The sequence below is a fragment of the Lepidochelys kempii genome, chromosome 3 (assembly GCF_965140285.1).
Source record: "Lepidochelys kempii isolate rLepKem1 chromosome 3, rLepKem1.hap1, whole genome shotgun sequence".
Taxonomy (NCBI): Eukaryota; Metazoa; Chordata; order Testudines; family Cheloniidae; genus Lepidochelys; species Lepidochelys kempii.
The window spans coordinates 159,768,353-159,786,054 of NC_136382.1; the positions used below are offsets into that span (position 1 = coordinate 159,768,353).

The 17,702-nt window shown below is 44.2% G+C and overlaps 1 protein-coding gene across 1 annotated transcript in view; it reads right to left on the reverse strand.

Annotated features, from left to right (window-relative positions):
• The window catches only part of DNAH14 (dynein axonemal heavy chain 14), a 454,606-nt gene that overhangs the window by 190,341 nt on the left and 246,563 nt on the right, over nt 1–17,702 (reverse strand). Inside the window, 4 exon segments of the mRNA XM_078851974.1 lie at nt 935–1,093; nt 10,239–10,376; nt 11,676–11,905; nt 13,597–13,717. Coding sequence (XP_078708100.1) covers nt 935–1,093; nt 10,239–10,376; nt 11,676–11,905; nt 13,597–13,717 — 648 coding nt within the window.

Below are 17,702 nucleotides of genomic sequence, written 5' to 3' on the forward strand. Positions count from 1 at the left end.
CTTAAGATCAAATTTTCAGTAATATGCATGGCAAAACTGTGTGCCAAAACATGAATTCATAATCTGCACACTATTACTGATATTGCACATGTTAAATCTTTGTTTATTTTATACCTTTCAATATTTTCTTAAATGTACAAAGGAGAAAAATTGATAAGAATATTATGTTTTGGAAAATGCTGCCACAGGGGAGCTGTGATGTTCAAGCTGGAAAGTTTTCATACTGTGCATCAGAGTACTCCTACCCAAGCTACAGCTGTTTTCATCTCTCTCTTAATGGACAATTTAAGACCTGAAAGTCAAAGATTACATAAAAGTGAAGATTTAGATTATATACTGTCCCTTACACATAAGGAAAAAAGAGCTGGGAAAGCAACAGCAGATACTGCAGATTCAGGAGTCAGTTTAGGGCTCATCTTCACAGTTTTTCTGGAAGTCAATTTATCAAAAGCTGTTTGAACGTTCAATTCAGATTGCTATTCATCCACCATTTTGCTAAACGCTTTTTTTTTTTTTGAGAACGGTTTAAATCCCATCATCTTGCTGTGGGACAGATTCTGTTACCATCACTGACATTGAGTAATACCTTTTGTGAGTAGTTCCACTGATTCTAATGGGGTATTTTCTGGAGTAAGTTACTACTCGACATGAATAAGAGCGACAGAATTGGATACTGCAAGATTCAGCACCATCAGTCCTTTGTTATGCATATGCTATATATTAGATGTTAACTAATACTATATTCGGCTTTTCCTATGTAGAGAAGGGGTTAATAAAGTATTAAATAAAACTTATCAAACAAAGAACACTAGGCTAAAGGGAGTCAAGGGAATTCCTATGTCTGTATTTTATTTAAAATCTATTTGGACATGAATAATTTATTTAACAAACTACAGTATTTGCTTTGTTTTTAGAAGTTAAGAGTTTTTATTACCTGTGATAAGTACTGGATGTTTATTCATTAAAAGAAGGCTGGTTAGAAAAGAATAGCAAATTGTATCCATATTGGGTATAAGCTTTAGAGTATCTCCTCTTCCAGAGTTCACGTCTTTATTACTCCCAGATCTCAGGGAATCAGAAAATGATGTAGTCTCTGAATTAAAAAATAGATTGTTTAGTTATAATTTCTGTTTTTTTAATCATTGTATTGATTAAGGAACTCACAAAATTATGTTGTTTTCCACCCATGCTGCCTCCATATTGAACACATTCTTTCCATTCCTCCTTCCCAATACAATTCAGATAATGCTGCCCTCTTCCTGCTACTGAATTAATTTACACTGGGCGCTACATCTCTGCAGGGGTCCATTGTTGCTGCCACCCATTGCTGTGCCCCCTCTAAGGGAGGGAGCTGAACTGCTCAAGAGCTGATGGTTACTTTTGGGGGTAAGAAGGAGAAGGAGAGAGGAGGAGGGGCTGCCCTTCACAAACTGGGAGGGAGAAAGAGAAGCAGCTGAGCTTGAAGCCTGCTATGCTTCCTTCTGCTCTTCCTGTGAGAAATGTAGTTGGCCCAGCTGTTCAAGGATACATGTAAGTGACAAGAGAATTTGCCTCATTTTCTTTTAATGCTCTGCTTGACTGGCCAGTTGGTGTCTTGCTATGAATTAGTCTTTGAAAGAAATCCCTTGCTATGGATGTCAGTGTGTCTGATCCTAAACAATATAAATATTGGTAATCATGTCACCATGTTGGGGAAGCAGGTCTACAGGTTCCATGTGAGTGCCATTCATTGTCATTGTCAGAGTTATTGTCGGAAGTCTTGCAGCACACTCTGAAAATGGTCTGGCTTGAACTAGTCTCATCTCCTTTGATGGATCATTCCACAGTTCAAGCACTTTCACATAAAAAAACACCTTATCTACAAAACTCAAGAATGTCCCTGGGATTTTGTCAGTTGTGTTGTTCTACAGGATAACAGCTGCCTCAGTGGGTCAAGAATGGAGAAACAGAAGTTACTCGTAACCAGTTTTTTGAGACAGACTGCATATTCATACTCTGTGGGCACAGCCTAGATCAGGGGTCGGCAACCTTTCAGAAGTGGTGTGCCGAGTCTTCATTTATTCACTTTAATTTAAGGTTTCACGTGCCAGTAATACATTTTAACGTTTTTTAGACGGTCTCTCTCTATAAGTCTATATATTATATAACTAAACTATTGTATGTAAAGTAAACAAGGTTTTCTAAATGTTTAAGAAGCTTCATTTAAAATTAAATTAAAATGCTGATCTTACGCCGCCGGCCCGCTCAGCCCGCTGCCAGCCTGGGGTTCCGTTCACCTAGGCCGGCAGCAGGCTGAGCGGGGCCTGCGGCTGGGACCCTGGCTGGCAGGGGCTGACAGCCAGAACTCCAGACCGGCAGCAGGCTGAGCGGGGCCAATGGCTGGGACCCCAGACCAGCAGTGGGCTGGGACCCCAGACCAGCAGTGGGCTGAGCAGCGCAGCCCACTGCCACTCAGCCCGCTGCTGGTCTGGGGTTCTGTCCTCCGGCTCCTGCCAGCCAGGGTTCTGGCTGCCGGCCCCACTCAGCCCGCTGCCAGTCTGGGATCCCGGCCCTGTCCACGTAGAGCGGGTACCTACCTTCTCCCTGGTTCTAGCCCATTGTCTTCCTCTCTCTCTGCACTGAGCTGAGGGTGGGAGTGCACTGAGCACAGGGCTGGGGGTGAAGGAGCAGGCTGGGAGTTGGGATGTGGGGTCTGGCCAGGAGCTAGAATGAGGGAGGGGGCTCAGGGTTGGGGCAGGAGATTTGGGTGTGGAGTGCTTAGCTGGGTAGCTCCCATTTGGTGCGAGACATGCAGGTAGGAATGTGGGGGGGGGGGAATAGGAGCTCCCATTTGGTGCTCACGGTGGGGGTGAGAATGTGGGGGGTGCAACAGTCAGGGCATGGGGGGTGGGGCTGGGTATGTGTGGGGGGGTGCTGGAGTCAAGGCTGGGGTCATGGGGGGATGCAGGGGTCAGGGCAGAGGGCTGGTAGTGTGTGAGGAGCATGCAGGAGTCAGGGCACGGGGGGCTGGGTATATGTGGGGGGTGCTGGAGTCAGGGCTGGGGTGTGTGGGGGGTGCAGGAGTCAGGGCAGAGATCTGGGGGCATGTGTGGGGGGTGCTGGAGTCAGGGCTGGGGTCGTGAGGGAGTGCAGGGGTCAGGGAAGGAGGCTGGGGTGTATGAGGGGTGCAGAGATCAGGGCAGAGGGCTAGGGGTATGGGCTGGGGTCGTGGGGGTGCTCCCAGCCACCTGCCCAGAGCGGCTCACGGCAGGGGGCTGGAGGGGATATGCCCTGATTCCACCCCCCTTCCCCAAGGCCCAGTCCCCACGTCTTCTCCGCCTCCTCCCTGGAGCAGCGAGCGCGCTGTGGCTCCGCTTCTGCCCCTCCCTAGCAAGGGCCATCAGCTGATCAGCAGCAGGGACGGAGAGGAGGGGCAGGCACCCAGCACGGTGGGGGGAGCGGGGAGCTTGCCTGTCCTGCAGCAGCAGCTGGCAGGACCAAGCTTCTTCATCCTACCCCTGCACGGGGTCAGGAGAAGAAGAATGGGCCAGGGCGGGCAGGATTTTTAATGGCACGCTGCTGCCTGCCGGGGTCCCGGCCTGGGTTCGGCAGTGGGTGCTGAGTGGGGCCAGCGGCTGGGACCCGGCAGGCAGCCACGTGCCATTAAAAATTGGCTGGCGTGCCGTCTTTGGCATACGCTCCATAGATTGCCGACCCCTGGCCTAGATGATTAAAACTTCTCATAGCAATGTCATTGGAGTGCTCATGTGCCCCCTCCTGCTCTTCCCCTTAGAGTTCCTGAATATTCTGAGGATAAAGCTATAAAAAGGGGCATAGCACCTGCTATTCCCTGAGTTTCTTCCACTGCCACTGCAGTGATTATATTAGGACTCGGAGGAAGAGAGAAAGGTGGGTGGGGAGTGCGTATATGCAGAGTCAACCCTGAAAATCTCACCACAAGTAAGAAGTCTTCACCTCTTTTTGAGTGTCCTCTGCATATTCCCTCTCTTTGGCTAGTTTGGAAAGTAGTACCCCATCAATGGGTGGTGGGACTTGGTGTCCTAATTAAATATAGATTCAAGCACTGCCCTACCAAACTGAGCATCTGATTTGAACAGTAGGGCCCAGATTTTTAAAGGTATTTAAGTGTTGCTGCACTTCTGTAGGTAGAAGGCCAAGGCTCAACAGATAATCCAGAAAGTAGAGCTTCCTGTTCTCTCTGGATACATGGGGCTTCTGACAGAAGACAGATAAGTGGATGACCTGGTTCAGATGGAATCCTAAGATTACTTTTGGAATGAATTTAGGATGTTACCTGAAGGAAACCTTATCCTTATGAAACACCACACAGGGAGGGTTCGCCATAAGGAGCTCTGCTTACCTACTCTTCGGCTGAGGTGATTGCAACCAGAAAAGCAACTTTCATTGGTAGATGAGTGAAGTAACATGAGGCTAAAGGTTTGAATGGGGAATTCATTAATGCTGACAGGATGAGAATTGAGGTTACATATTGGGGTAGGTTTCAGCATCAGAAGAAAGATTCTGACAAGTCCCTTCAGAAACCTTCCTGTAGTTAGATGAGCAAAGTCTCATTGTTTTCCAGAAGATGAAAGACACTAATAGCCACCACATGCTCTTGCAAGGAGCTGAGAGACAACCCTAGTGTTTTCCAGGGAGAGGAGGTAGTCCAGAATAATAGGGATCTAGAACTGTCTGGGGATAGCCTATGATGCTAATCATGTGGAGAATTTCTTCCATTTTCCTTTATAGCATTTTCTCATGGAGTCTTTTCCACTATTCTTAAGGATGGATTGTACAACCTCTGAGTATGACCTCTCTAAATTTGTCATCCATCCAAATACCAAGACACTATATGGAGAAATGCTGTATTGGGAGGGGTGATCTTGCCTCTGGCCTGGGTCAATAGGTCTGGTAAGAGCTGAATGAAGATGCACAGATGCAAGGCCTTCTGGAGAATGCTGGTGAACCTGAAGTGCCTCGGCCACACAGGAGACAGTGACACTTTGCCTTGCTTGATCTTCCTTAGTAAGAGAGGTATAGGCAGGAATGTGTACTTTAGTGGTTCCAACCATTGTACTAGAAATATACACAAAAGTGGAGTTTTGGCCCCAGGCTGCTTAGGAGCAGTAGGCTGGGCATTTTTTGCTCTTGTGAGATACAAAGAGAACTCATGGTAGGAGTCCTCATTGAATAATGCTCCAAACTGCTGAGTCACATACTTCCCACTCATTGTCTTTGGAGAAATGTCTGCTGAGGCTGTCTGCCAGAGCGCTCTGAATCTCTAGAAGGTGCACTACCAAGGTGGTTGCCTAGGGGGAGATACAACAATTCCATAGATTGACAGCCTTTATGTAAAGAAGGATGGACCTTGCTCCTTCCTGTTTGTTGATATAATAAACAGTTTGCCACATTGTCCAACATAACCTAAACATGCAGGGATGGATGGATAGAACCATTGCAAGCTTTGGGCACTTTGTGCAACCTAGTAGGGAGAAGTCTGTAATTAACCTTTTTGTGGGTGGTGGATGATGAAGAGAACCACTACACACACACTATCTTCATGTTTTCCCGCCTAGGTGAGTGCTGTCAAAAGCCTGTGGAGAAGCAAGAACAACTTATCCAGATTGCGATTGCTTGGCAAATAGATTGTCTGCAACCATGTATGTAGACATTACAGACAAAATCTTGCAAAAGGAGTCACATATATAATGAAGCCATATGGTCTATGACAACAAGACAGGATCGTACTGTTATCTGAGGGCTCAATCCAAGTTGAGAGATGAGATCCTTCATTGCTTGGAACTGGACCTGAGGTAGGAATGCTTTGGCCATGTTTGAATCCAAAGTCACTCCAATAAAGTCTATAGTCTGTGTGGGAGCTAAAGTGGACTTTTCTGCTTTTACTTTTTATTTTTCTGCCTTCACTCCTACAATTGTAGGGATCAGATTAGGGACAGAGTTGCCACATGTACTTCCTGGCATGACTTTCTCAAAACCAGTCAGTCTTCTAGGTATAAGAATGTTGATGTGTCTCAATGACGCTGCCACTACTGACAAGTCCTTTGTGAAGACTTGCTGAGCTGTCAAGAGGTGGAAGGGGAGCACTCTGTATTGGTAATGATGATAAACCACAGGAATTTCCTGTGTGTAGGGTGGAGATCTACGTGAAAATAAATATCCTTTAAATTGAGAGCTGTAAACCAATTACTCCAGTTTAGTGAGGGAATTATAGAGGCCAGAGTGATCATTCCGTATCTCAGGCGAAGGATGAAGACATTAAACTGTCTGAAATCTAGTATGGGCCTCCAGCCTCCTTCTTCTTGGGGATACGGAAATACCTTGAGTAAGATTCTTTTCCCTGGTGTTGGGGTAGTACTGGCTCTATGGCTCCCAGATGGAGCAGGGAGTCTTTCTTAGCATCTCTTGTGAGAGGAGTCCCTAGAGTGGGATGGGGGAGAGGGTTTTAAAGGGGGAATGGACAGGAACTTTATTGTACAACTAGTGGTGATAGTTTCCAGAACCCATTTGTTTGATGTTTTATGGTGCCATGCAGAGGATAAGGTGGCTGTCACCCGGGGTATGGGAATCTGATACAAGTAGATTTGGCAGGCGGACTGGTTTACAGCTCTTGACAGTGCTGTCAAAAGGCTTACTCAGTGAGAGACTGGGCCCAGAAGGAGAAAAAAGGGGAAAAGTTCTGTTTACTTTGCTGTATTCTTTCGTGTTTTCTAGGAGGCTCATTAGCTTTCTGCTGGTAAAAGGGTTAAGTAGCTGCTGTTGTCAGTGAGACTGAGGCTTAGGGCATTTCATCTGTGGTGCAGGAGGATAGGTACCCAGAGAATTTCCTTTGAAGGACCTCCACAGTTAACTGGACTTTTTGGGAAATCCAGAGGATCAGCGCCACAAAGCCCGTCTCATGACTACAGATGTTGCCACCAAGCACGAGGCTGTATCAGCTGCATCTACTGAAGCCTGGAAGGCAGACCTGGCTATCAATATACCCTCTTCAATGACTATTTGACACTGAAGTTTGTGTTCTGGAGGCAGCTAGTTGATGAATTCAGAGACCCTATTATAATTAATAAAAGCATACTTTGCCATTAAAGCCTGGTAATTTACTGTGCAGAACTGTAAAGTGTCAGAAATGAAGTTCTTTTTCCTAAAGACGTCTAGATGTTTGGTATCCCTATCTGTGAGTGCAGATCTGTGTTGGTGTTGCTTGTTCCTTTTGGTGACAGGCTACACCACTAAAGAGTCTGGACCAGGGTGTGAGAAACAGTATTATGCCCTTTTAGGGCATGGCTACACTTGCGGATATAGAGCGCTTTGAGTTAAACCAGCCTTCATAGAGCGCAGTAGGGAAAGCGCTGCAATCTGTCCACACTGACAGCTACAAGCACATTGGCATGGCCACATTAGCAGCTCTTGCAATGGCCACAGAGAGCAGTGCATTGTGGTAGCTATCCCAGCATGCAAGTGGCTGCAACGTGGTTTTCAAATGGGGGTGGGGTGGGGTGGAGTGTGACAGGGAGTGTGTTGTGTGTATGTGAGGGGAGAGAGAGTGGGTTTTTGGTGGGGCTGAGAGTATGTCAGCATGCTGTCTTGTAAGTTCAGACAGCAGCAGGCCCCCCTCTCCTCCCGCCTCTCTCTCTTACTCACAGCTTTCCACAGTAATGGTTGCTTTACTGTCCTTGGTGCAAAGTCACCAGTTTGTAAATGGTCACCAGTTTGTCTTGGAGCAGATAAGCATGCCAGCTGTCAGAAATGGAGTTTTCAACGGGCATATCTGCATTCCTACAGCGAGTTCAAAACAATGAGAAGAGTGGCCACTTGACTTAAGGGGATTATGGGATGTTTCCAGAGGCTGATCAGAGTGCAGTAATGCAACACCTCGTTCACACTGACGCCCAGGTGTTTCAGCCAAGGCTCAACAAGCGTTAATCTTCTCACCGAGGTGGAGTACCAGGAGCGCTCTAGCCGTGGAGTTAGAGCGCTCTACATGCCTTGCCAGTGTTGACAGGTAGTGAGCTAGGGTGCTTTAATGTGCTCTAACTCGCAAATGTAGCCAAGCCCTTAGACAGTACAAAATATTTCTTCTCCATTCCTTTTGGAGTGGAAGCATAGGTGGATGGAGTATGCCAGACCATTTTGGCTGGTTCTAAGATAGCCTCATAGATTGGCAATGCCACCTTACTACGATCTAAGCTCTGGAGAACATCCAGTAATTTATGATATCCTGTATTTCTTCCATGGGGATCTAGAGTGATTTTTCTAAGATGATCTTGGTGTTGTCTATAGTTGTCTGCTGGTGACAGTGAGGCTGATGAGACCTATTCACTTGGTGAGGTTGATAATAACTCTGCCGTCAGATTCTCTCTCTTCCTTGGAGTGTTCCTGAGTGGGTTGGGGTTCTTCCCCAGGTGGGGATATATGCCTTGACTCTTGTTCTGTATTCAGGATCTCTCATATAAGGATCCCAGGAACTCCAATAAATCCATTGAGAGGGATCACAGAGGTAATGATAGGAGATAACGGTCCCTCCGAGGAACTGGGTAGCCTCTCCTGTGGGAGTGGGAAGGTGCCCATTAAATCTTAGAGCCTCTGTTGGGGCCGACTTCCCATCTTGATAAAACCCGTGAAGCTCTCCCACTGACCCCAGATTCATTAGAGGAGTACAAATCCTCTGTGTGGATGGGCAGGACCATCAGTACTGGTGGTGGTCTTATCATGGCTCAGCTAGTAGATGGCATTAGTGAATGACGAACCAATGGTGTGGGCAAGGACCAGATCTGACAGTACTGGCAACTCTGAGTCTGCACAGATTGTAGGGTCCTCTGGGATAGTGTATCTGACCCTTATTGCTGGGGGACAAACAGGACAAACCCTTGGCGGTGCTGGTGGTGCCAGTTTTGGGTGAACGGCAGTTCTTGGTATCAACAACTCCTTCTCCATGCAAGTTGGTACCATTGGTGGAGGAGGCATCCACTTGCTCCTTTCCCTTACTGGTATGGAGAATAGTTTCACTCCTTCAGCGGTTGAAATTCCTCAGGGAATTTTTGGTTCTCAGAGCTGAGAAACTGGTACCCTGGCTCCTTGTGAGCTCCTGACACACATGTAACAGAGCATAGAGTATCATCTGAGTCAGAAGGGGTCTGGGAAGAAGTCCTTTTCTTAAATGAGGACTTAGAGAGGGATTTCTCACATTTATTCTTGTGAGAGAGTTTACCCTTACCCTAGTCATGTTTGCTTTGTTTGCTAGTGTCCTTAACTTTGCTCTCAGCAGTTCTGGAGCTGGAGACAACCTTGATCGAATGGGGCACTTCTTGACACTTCTGCCTGATGTATAAGGGGGTCTGATGGGTTGGATCAAGGCCTCATTGAGCAATCCATCAGGAATCTTCTAAATCTGAAATTATGGGATTTATCGGTTCAGTGAAGAAAGGAGCAGCAGATATTATACATAGAGGGGATGTGAGCTTCCCCAAGGCAATGCAGTCAAGTGGTTGTCACTGACCAGGAAGGTCTGGGGGCAGATTACACAGATCTTGAATCCTGTGGTCTTGGGCATACTAGGTACTCTGTACAGGGGAGTGAGAGAGAGGGCAGGGATCCCAGACTTCTGGCTCCTAAACCTATCTCTAACCCTAGAATAAACTTATATAAGGCCAAATTATTTACAACTGCTTACACTAAAATAAAGAATGCTAGCTAAAGCTGTGGATACTAGACAAGTTCTGTCTCAGGCCACAGGTGGTAAAAAGGAAATAGAGAGGTCGTAGGTCTGCACCACTCCTTATATTCTTGGTTTGGAACATGAGGAGTAGAAGGGCACAGGTGCAGACCAAAGGCTCTGCTAGTGAACAATCTTCAGGTCTCAGGCATATGAAGTGCATGTGCACCTTGACTGAATACATATAGGGACCATAACTTGAAGGAGAATGCTGTTGGCTGTCTCAGCACAGACATTAAGAAATGGATGATTACAAAAAACTGAACTATCCTCTCATCCATGCAGGTGGTATCTCCAAGTCAAATTTGAGATATGCTCAATGAACACCCAGAGGATAGTTTACCCCATCACTCACAATACTGTACTTGTTCTGAGGATAAACAGAGGACTCCAATCTACAGTGGTGTGAATCTTTCATTTTTGTAAGCACTATATTTAAAGGGAAAAAAGATCCTCCCATAATAAAGTAGATAATACAGTACTAAAGATTTTTGCTGAGGAATCTTACCTTGCTGAATTAGAAACTGAGTGGTAGGAACTAAGTCTGTCCATGGTGCAAAGTCACCAGTTTGTAAATCCACAAAATACTCAAAGATAACCCTGTCTCCAGCTGGGAACTGAATGCCTGGGAAGTTGGAATCAGATACTGAAGCAGATAGACAAATCCTCAGCTTGTGCACATTAGAATTTGACGTCAAAGAGTTATGACAATTTATACCAGCTGAGGATCTTCCCCAGAGAAATTAGAGATTTCATATTGTTCAACTGCCTCTTTAAGTGTGGTGCTGGAAAGCTAAACAACTGAACAGTAGTCAATATAGCTTATTTCTCAAAGAAATGAAATGTGTACATATATTTCTAGATTTTTAAAAAACACTTTAAACATCTCTCCTTCTTATCACTCATTGCAAGGTCAAAAATACATTTTGATTATCAATAAGGGTATGCCACATTGAAAAAAACCCATGGCAGTGAGTCTCAGAGCCTTGTCAACTGCCTTGGGCTCATGCTACGGGACTAAAATACCAGTGTAGATGTGCTTGCTCAAGCTACAGCCTGCACTCTGAAACCGGGCAAGAGAGGTGGGTCTCAGAGCCTGGGCTTCACCCCAAGAGGGCATGTCTACACTGCTATTTTTAGCCCCATAGTGCAAGTCCTGCAAAACAAAGTCACCAGACTGGGGCGCTCATGATATGTTTATACTGTAATTAAAAACCCGTGGCTGGCCCATGCCAGCTGATTCATGCTCACAGGGCTCAGGCCAAGGGGCCTGATGGTCTAGTGATGGTGTAGACATTTGGGCTTGGGCTGGAGCCCAGGCTTTAGCACCATGTGAGGTGGGAGGGTCCCAGAGCTTGGGCTGCAGCCTGAGCCCAAATGTCTACACCATCATTAAACAACCCCTTAGCCCGAGCCCAAGCCAGCTAGCACAGACCAGCCATGGGGGTTTAATTGCAGTGGAGATGTACCCTGCCACAAGTGTTTCTTTGCAGCGTAGACACACTCTAAATAAATGATCCTTCTAAATTTAAACTGATTAGCAACTCTGGAACTACACGTATTTTCTGCTGCTTTGTGAACAGTTTTTCAGCAATCAGCCAAAGTGGAAATCATGGCTGGCCTACCCTGACAACTTCACCTCTCCCAGTCACAGTATTATTAATGACTGTGACTTTGTCTGAATATGATAATTACACAAATTATTTTGGGGAGAAAATCTGGGACTTTGAAAACAGATAATTATTCAGCTAATTTGATCTTTTTTAGTTTTTAAGTATTATACATTGTAAAAAGTGTACAAAACCATATATATAATATGTGGCTTTTAAGTCCAAACATGAACATTTTTTATTTATAATATTTGGTTCTAAAAGATGAAAACCTTCAAACTAATTATAATAGAAACACCATAAAATTAATGAATACGACATATAGCAAAACTTACCAATAGGTGATTCTCCTTCAAATATATCACGAACAAAGTTACTGAAACTGCGTGTTACAGTTACAAGAGACTCATCTTGGGTATCTATGCCAATCAGAGACTCTTCCTCATAATCAGCCTCTCGTCTTAAAACTCCTCCAACTACCCAAGTAAATGCAAAGACATACAGTTTCCCTAATAATGATGGCAGTTTGTCAGGATACTTCTCCAAAAACCATTTCTGATCTTCCCTGAAATCAATGAAAAAGAAGTAGGTTCAGTAATATTACAACACGCTATTACTATTGTAGTCAACTGCTTCATTGCAAGTCATTAACTTATATGTTATAAATTGTTAATATGCAACAAGTAGGTTTATAAACATAAGGACTGGTAGGGTGACATTTTCAAAAGATATGCATGGTTGCTAATAGCCAAGTGGCATGCAACATATTACACAGTTGTTGTGTACCAGATGGTAAATAATTCTGTAGTACTGCTGCCAAGGGTTCTCAAAAAGCCCCAATAAGGCACGATACATTAAGAGTATTACTCCACTTTTCCTAATACAATGGTGCTGTTTCAGTGTGAGACTGTGGTCCCTTGGCCGGAACCTGGAGTAGAGGGTGGGCTAACACAATTCCAAGATACTGTGGCTGAACGCCAACCTCGTCCCCATGGGTCCCGCATTTCCAGGTGGTTTATGCTAGCCTCAGAGGCTCACTGCAACCCTCCACGTAGCCCTTCTCTCTCTAGGGCCAGAGTTACAGTCTACTGAGCCCTTTTCATCATAAGCCAGCAAGGATGTTGGTGAGAGAACTCCCTCAGTCTCTTTTGTCCCTACAGGCTTATTCCAGAACAGTTTAACCTCCTGTCCTGACAGGGGCCTGTCTTCCCCTCCCAGGAGGTGTTTCTGTAGTGGCAGGTTGGGGGGAACCCAAGCCCACCCTCTACTCTGGGTTCCGGCCCAGGGACCCTAATGGCAGCAGCTGTTGGCAGCTGACCTCTCACCGCCAGAGTTGCTACATTTCCCTGGGTCACTTCCACACAACCCTCCCGCTTCTCTCTCAACGCCTTTTTCACCCTTACCTTAGGGCTCCCTTTTCTGTGGCTTGAGGGTGTCTTCATTACCCAGCCTTTTGGCTGCACTTCCTTTCCTCTGACTCCCTGGCTCTCCTCGGCCTGACTGGAGTGAGCCCTTTTATAGTATCAGAGGGGCCTTAATTAGAGTCAGGTGTTCACATTAGCTTAATGGTCAATTAACCTGCAAAGAGTCAGGTGAGAAGTCAGGTGTTCTCATTAGCCTAACGGTTTCAACTGACTCTTTGCGGGCTAACTGGAGTCATGTGTCCACCCTAGCCTGGAGCAGCCCCTGCTCTGGTCAGTCAGGGAACAGAAAACTGCTTATCCAGTGGCCAGTATATCTGCCTTCTACTACTCTGCTGTACCCAACTGGCCTGGGTCTATCACATACGGTAGTTTGGCTGGTGGTCATGAATAAGTTGAGGGACGTAGAACACGATCACAAGTTGTGAACTAAATAATTATACTGGAGGAATGCAGTATATATGCAGAGACCAACCTTATTGGGACTCAGGTACAAAATTCAGATCGTTCTCTAAATTCTTGAATTAAAGAAAACTGTAAACAATCATCTAGTTAGTTTCATCCAACATCTCAGTTTGTGCAGTCAGGCAGATATCACTAGCATACACACACTTTGAGGTTGTAGTTTGGAAAAGATTTGACATGCAGACATTAAACAAAGTTAGGGTCAACATAGAACCTTGTGGTAGCCTGTTCTTTAAGATGCAAGGAAGACCAATTTTATTTGCCAACTCCTAATTATCCAATTTGAATTAATACACTGTTTATCAAAGGGTTTCTCTTTTCTTGAAAGAATAATGGCTTATTGTTAACAAATCTAAACCCATTGGCTGACCTTTTCTTTTCTACTGAGGCCTTTGCAATTAGTGCTTTGGCTTCAACTGTTAGTTGAGAGCTGAGGTGCTGGGTCTGGGGCACTTCTGAAGTACCTGCAACAGAGTTTTGACGTTCAACACCTAAAAAAAAGTTAGAAGACATCATTTGACATATGTATGAAATAAGTTTATAAGATTACACAAACTACAGTTGTACTAATTTTCGTTTTCTAGGCAATCAACTTTGAAACTTCTCATTTGCATTACACATTTTATGGAATGTCAAAAGGCAACTACTTTGAAAATGTTAGATTAACATTGGAACTATGTTTTACCAAAGAATTTTTTATGACTTCATCATAATTTACTCTAGAAAATAATTCAAATGACTGACTGTAGAGAAAAGTCCTTTTTGCTTCTACCAACTCAGGAATAGAAAAGAATTGTTCTACCTAACAGATGTACACATAAAACATAAACAACATTCTACACACATGAAATCTTTCAGCTTTCTGTTCTTCCTCTGTACCTATAAGTCTGAATGCACTGCTAGGTTACTAGTAACTCCCACAGAATATGCTGCCCTTTGTAGAAAGGGCAGATAAGATGGAGAATCAGAAGACATGGAACATGGGTGACAAGAAGCTCATCGACTTAACTACTTCTGCTTTTAGGAAGCATTACAAGTAGTAACTGTGGAACTGGTTGTTCCTCTGTAGGAAAACAGGTGGTTAAGACATTGGGGGATGACTGAGCTCATAAATCAGAATCCAGAATGCCAGGCATGAGTTATTCTGAAGATTGCCAATATACTGTGAAGAGTCAGGCCATTAGGAAATCAGAGGTAGTAGCTGAACTTTACCCATTTTAATTTTAGCGGTGTTAGTTACTAGAATAGCATTAACTAGTATCAGATTTTTCTTTACCATACAATTGGTTGTATTATTTTCATTATCTTTTTCTCAGACTGATAGGAGTTCATTTGGATTAACATGAACTGAAGACAAAAAGCTGAATCACAGCATACATAGGTTTCTTTATGAGTAAAATTCACTTAGGAGAGTAAGGGCCAAAAATTGCCCCCAGTGTAGCAGAATTGCCACGGAACTACAGAGAGGACGCTGGGGGACTCCACACTCCCTGCATGCACCAAAGCAGGGCTCGGTGCCAGTTCCACATACAGACTTGCCATGTGAGGCAAGATGGTGAATTCACTATCACTTGGAGCATTTAAAATAAGAAAAGATATATTTTAAATATATGCTTTAAAAGATATGCTCTATTTCAACTTCTGTGAGAAATTCTATGACCTGTATGTGCAGGGGCTCAGAGGCCTTGAAATCTGTAAGGCTATAAGTCAACCTGTTCATTCTGTTCTTTCATGGGCTATGGGGAGAACGGGATTGCCTGCATTACCCTTAACGTGCTCATAATACTTGCAGTTCTGATTAAGATAATCTGCAGAAAATCCTGCTTCCCCCTCCCCCAAAGCACAGTTGATATATTCTGTCCCCACTTTCTTCTGAGTCATCAGAGGTTGGCCACAGCAGAAGACAGGGTACTGGATGAGGTGGAGCAGTGTTCTGAAATGGTAGTTAATTCTCTTTCTAAATGCCTTACTGGTGTGTCTTCATCAAATGCTTATGAGCATACTGATCACCAGATATGGGACTGGGAAGGAATTTTCTCCCAGACTGGCAAGGGCCTTGGGTTTCTTCTACCTTCCTTTGTAGCACATGGCATGGTTTGCCCACTGGGATTATCTTGGCATGTCTCACCTAATCATTTCCCTGCCACTGCAGGCACCTTGGGCACTGGTGGCACCTTGTTCTTTGACTGTGGCACACAAAAGTTTATTTAGACCAAAGCATTTCAGTCCTAGGGAAACTGAAGTCTTTGGTCTTAATAGAGGGGTGTCTCGGTGAAATATGATGGCCTGTGACATACAGAAGGTCTGACTAGATAATCTGACGGTCCCTTCTGGCCTGAAACTCTATAAAACTATGAAATATACTAATATTATTCTCTGTATTTCCTAGGGACTGTAACATCCAACATATTGTATGTTGCACCAAACTTGTATTATTTACCAATTACATATCTGTTAGAATTTTATTAAATTATTGAAATAATATAAAAACCTAATCTTTGGTTTCCAAAAAGATAATAGAACAAAAAAAAGTCTACATCATTTCAAATACAACATGTGTTTCCATATATATTAATCTAAACAGAATTTTATATTTATATTTTAAATAAAGTATTTATATTTTAACTCTTCACCCAAACCAAACTAAAAAGGAACAATGTGAAATATTTACAGCTTATTAGAAATAAGTATGGAAAGAAAATACTTTAAAACAGGAAAATGGAAATAGGGTCCCATTTCTGTCACCTGTACTCATTCTGAGTGATACTTCACTATATAAATAGTTGCAATGATTTTTGTGTAATTATTTCAAGAATAATATACTTTTCAACATGAGCAAAGGTGGTCGAATCAGGCCTTAAGTGACAAAATTAAGGATGCTTACTTACCTGTTACTACTGGAGGGTCTTCGAGATGTGTGGTCCCTATTTGTATTCCACACATGAGTTTTCATGCACACCATGCACCTGAATCCAGAGATTTTTAGTAAGCAGCGTCAATTGATCTTCTAATGCTCTGAACCAGGAGTACAAGGGGCAGCGCAGACCAACACCTCTCCAATTCCTTCTACTGAAAATCTAGTTATCATCTGCAGCGGGGGGGGGGGGGGGCGGGATGGAAGGTGTGGAATACAGATAGGGACCACATATCTTGAAGAACCTCCAGTAGTAACAAGTAAATCTCCATTTCTTCTTCAAGTGATGGTCACTATGTGAATTTCACATGTGGGAAATTAGTAGGCAGTGGTCAAACAGGAGGTGGATGAGAAGATGCAGATGTAATGACTGTCTGTAGTATTGCTGTCCCTACACTTATATCAGCAGTAGAAGACTGCACTAAAGCGTAATGTCTTGTAAAGGTGTGTAAGGAGCTCCAGATAGCTGCAATACATATTTCCAGTAAAGGCAAGTCTTGCAGAGATGCTGTAGAAATTACTTGCACTCTGGTGGAATGGCCCCTCACCCCCTCTGTGGAGGAAATAAGAGCTAATTGGAAACAAACAGTGTTGCAATCCAAGATCCATTTAGAGTCTCTCTGACCTCTTGAGTTCTCTGCTATGGTAATAAAAAGGCTAGGTGTCTTTCTAGTTGCTTTTGTTCCCTGTAGATAAAAGACTAGTGCTCATCAGACGTCTACAGCATGAAGCCTCCTTGCCACATCAGAGGCGCATGGTTCTAGAAAAAAAATGTTGGTAAGTGGATGGTTTGACTGATTTGAAACTCTGAAATTATTTTAGGGATGAATTTTGGGTGTAGTTGAAGAGAGATCTTCTCTTTAAGAAAGGCAATCTGTGGTGGATTTGCCATGAGTGCTCCCAGCTTGATCACCTTTCTGGCAACTTTTATCGAGAAATGGGACATAGAGCATGAGGCTAATGATCTGAAAGGAGGTTTGGTGAGAGTCAAAAGAATGAGGTGGAGTTTCTTCACCACTGGTGGAAAGGATCTAATAAGTCCCTTCAAGAATCTAGTCATCGCAGGATGAATGAAGATAGTGTGGTCTTTGGTAGGAGAATGAAAAGCGCTGATTGCTGACAGATGAACCTGTAGGGAACTGACAGAGACACCCAATGTCTTAAGGTGAATAGATGTTCTAGAATAGCAGGGATCTCACTGGAATCTAGAGATAATTGGTGTTGTGACCAAGAGGAGAAACACTTTCACTTGGCTGAATAGCATCTCCTGATACAATTCTTCCTGCTTTGGTTGAGGATGGATTGAACCACCATGGAACGTGAGTGCTCTACCTCTGATGCCCATCCAAATGCCAGGCCTTGAGTTGTTGTGGCCCTGGGTTGGAGTGTCTGATGGTGCCATTGTATTGCATTAGCAGATCTGGAAATTGTTGGATGCTGATGGACAAGCAGGTTGAAATCCTCAGGTGGTCTGAGAACCAGAACTGCCTCAGCCAGCTGGGTGTGATGAGGATGACCCAAGCCCTGTCACGATGGATTTTCCAAAGGACTGTGGTATCAAT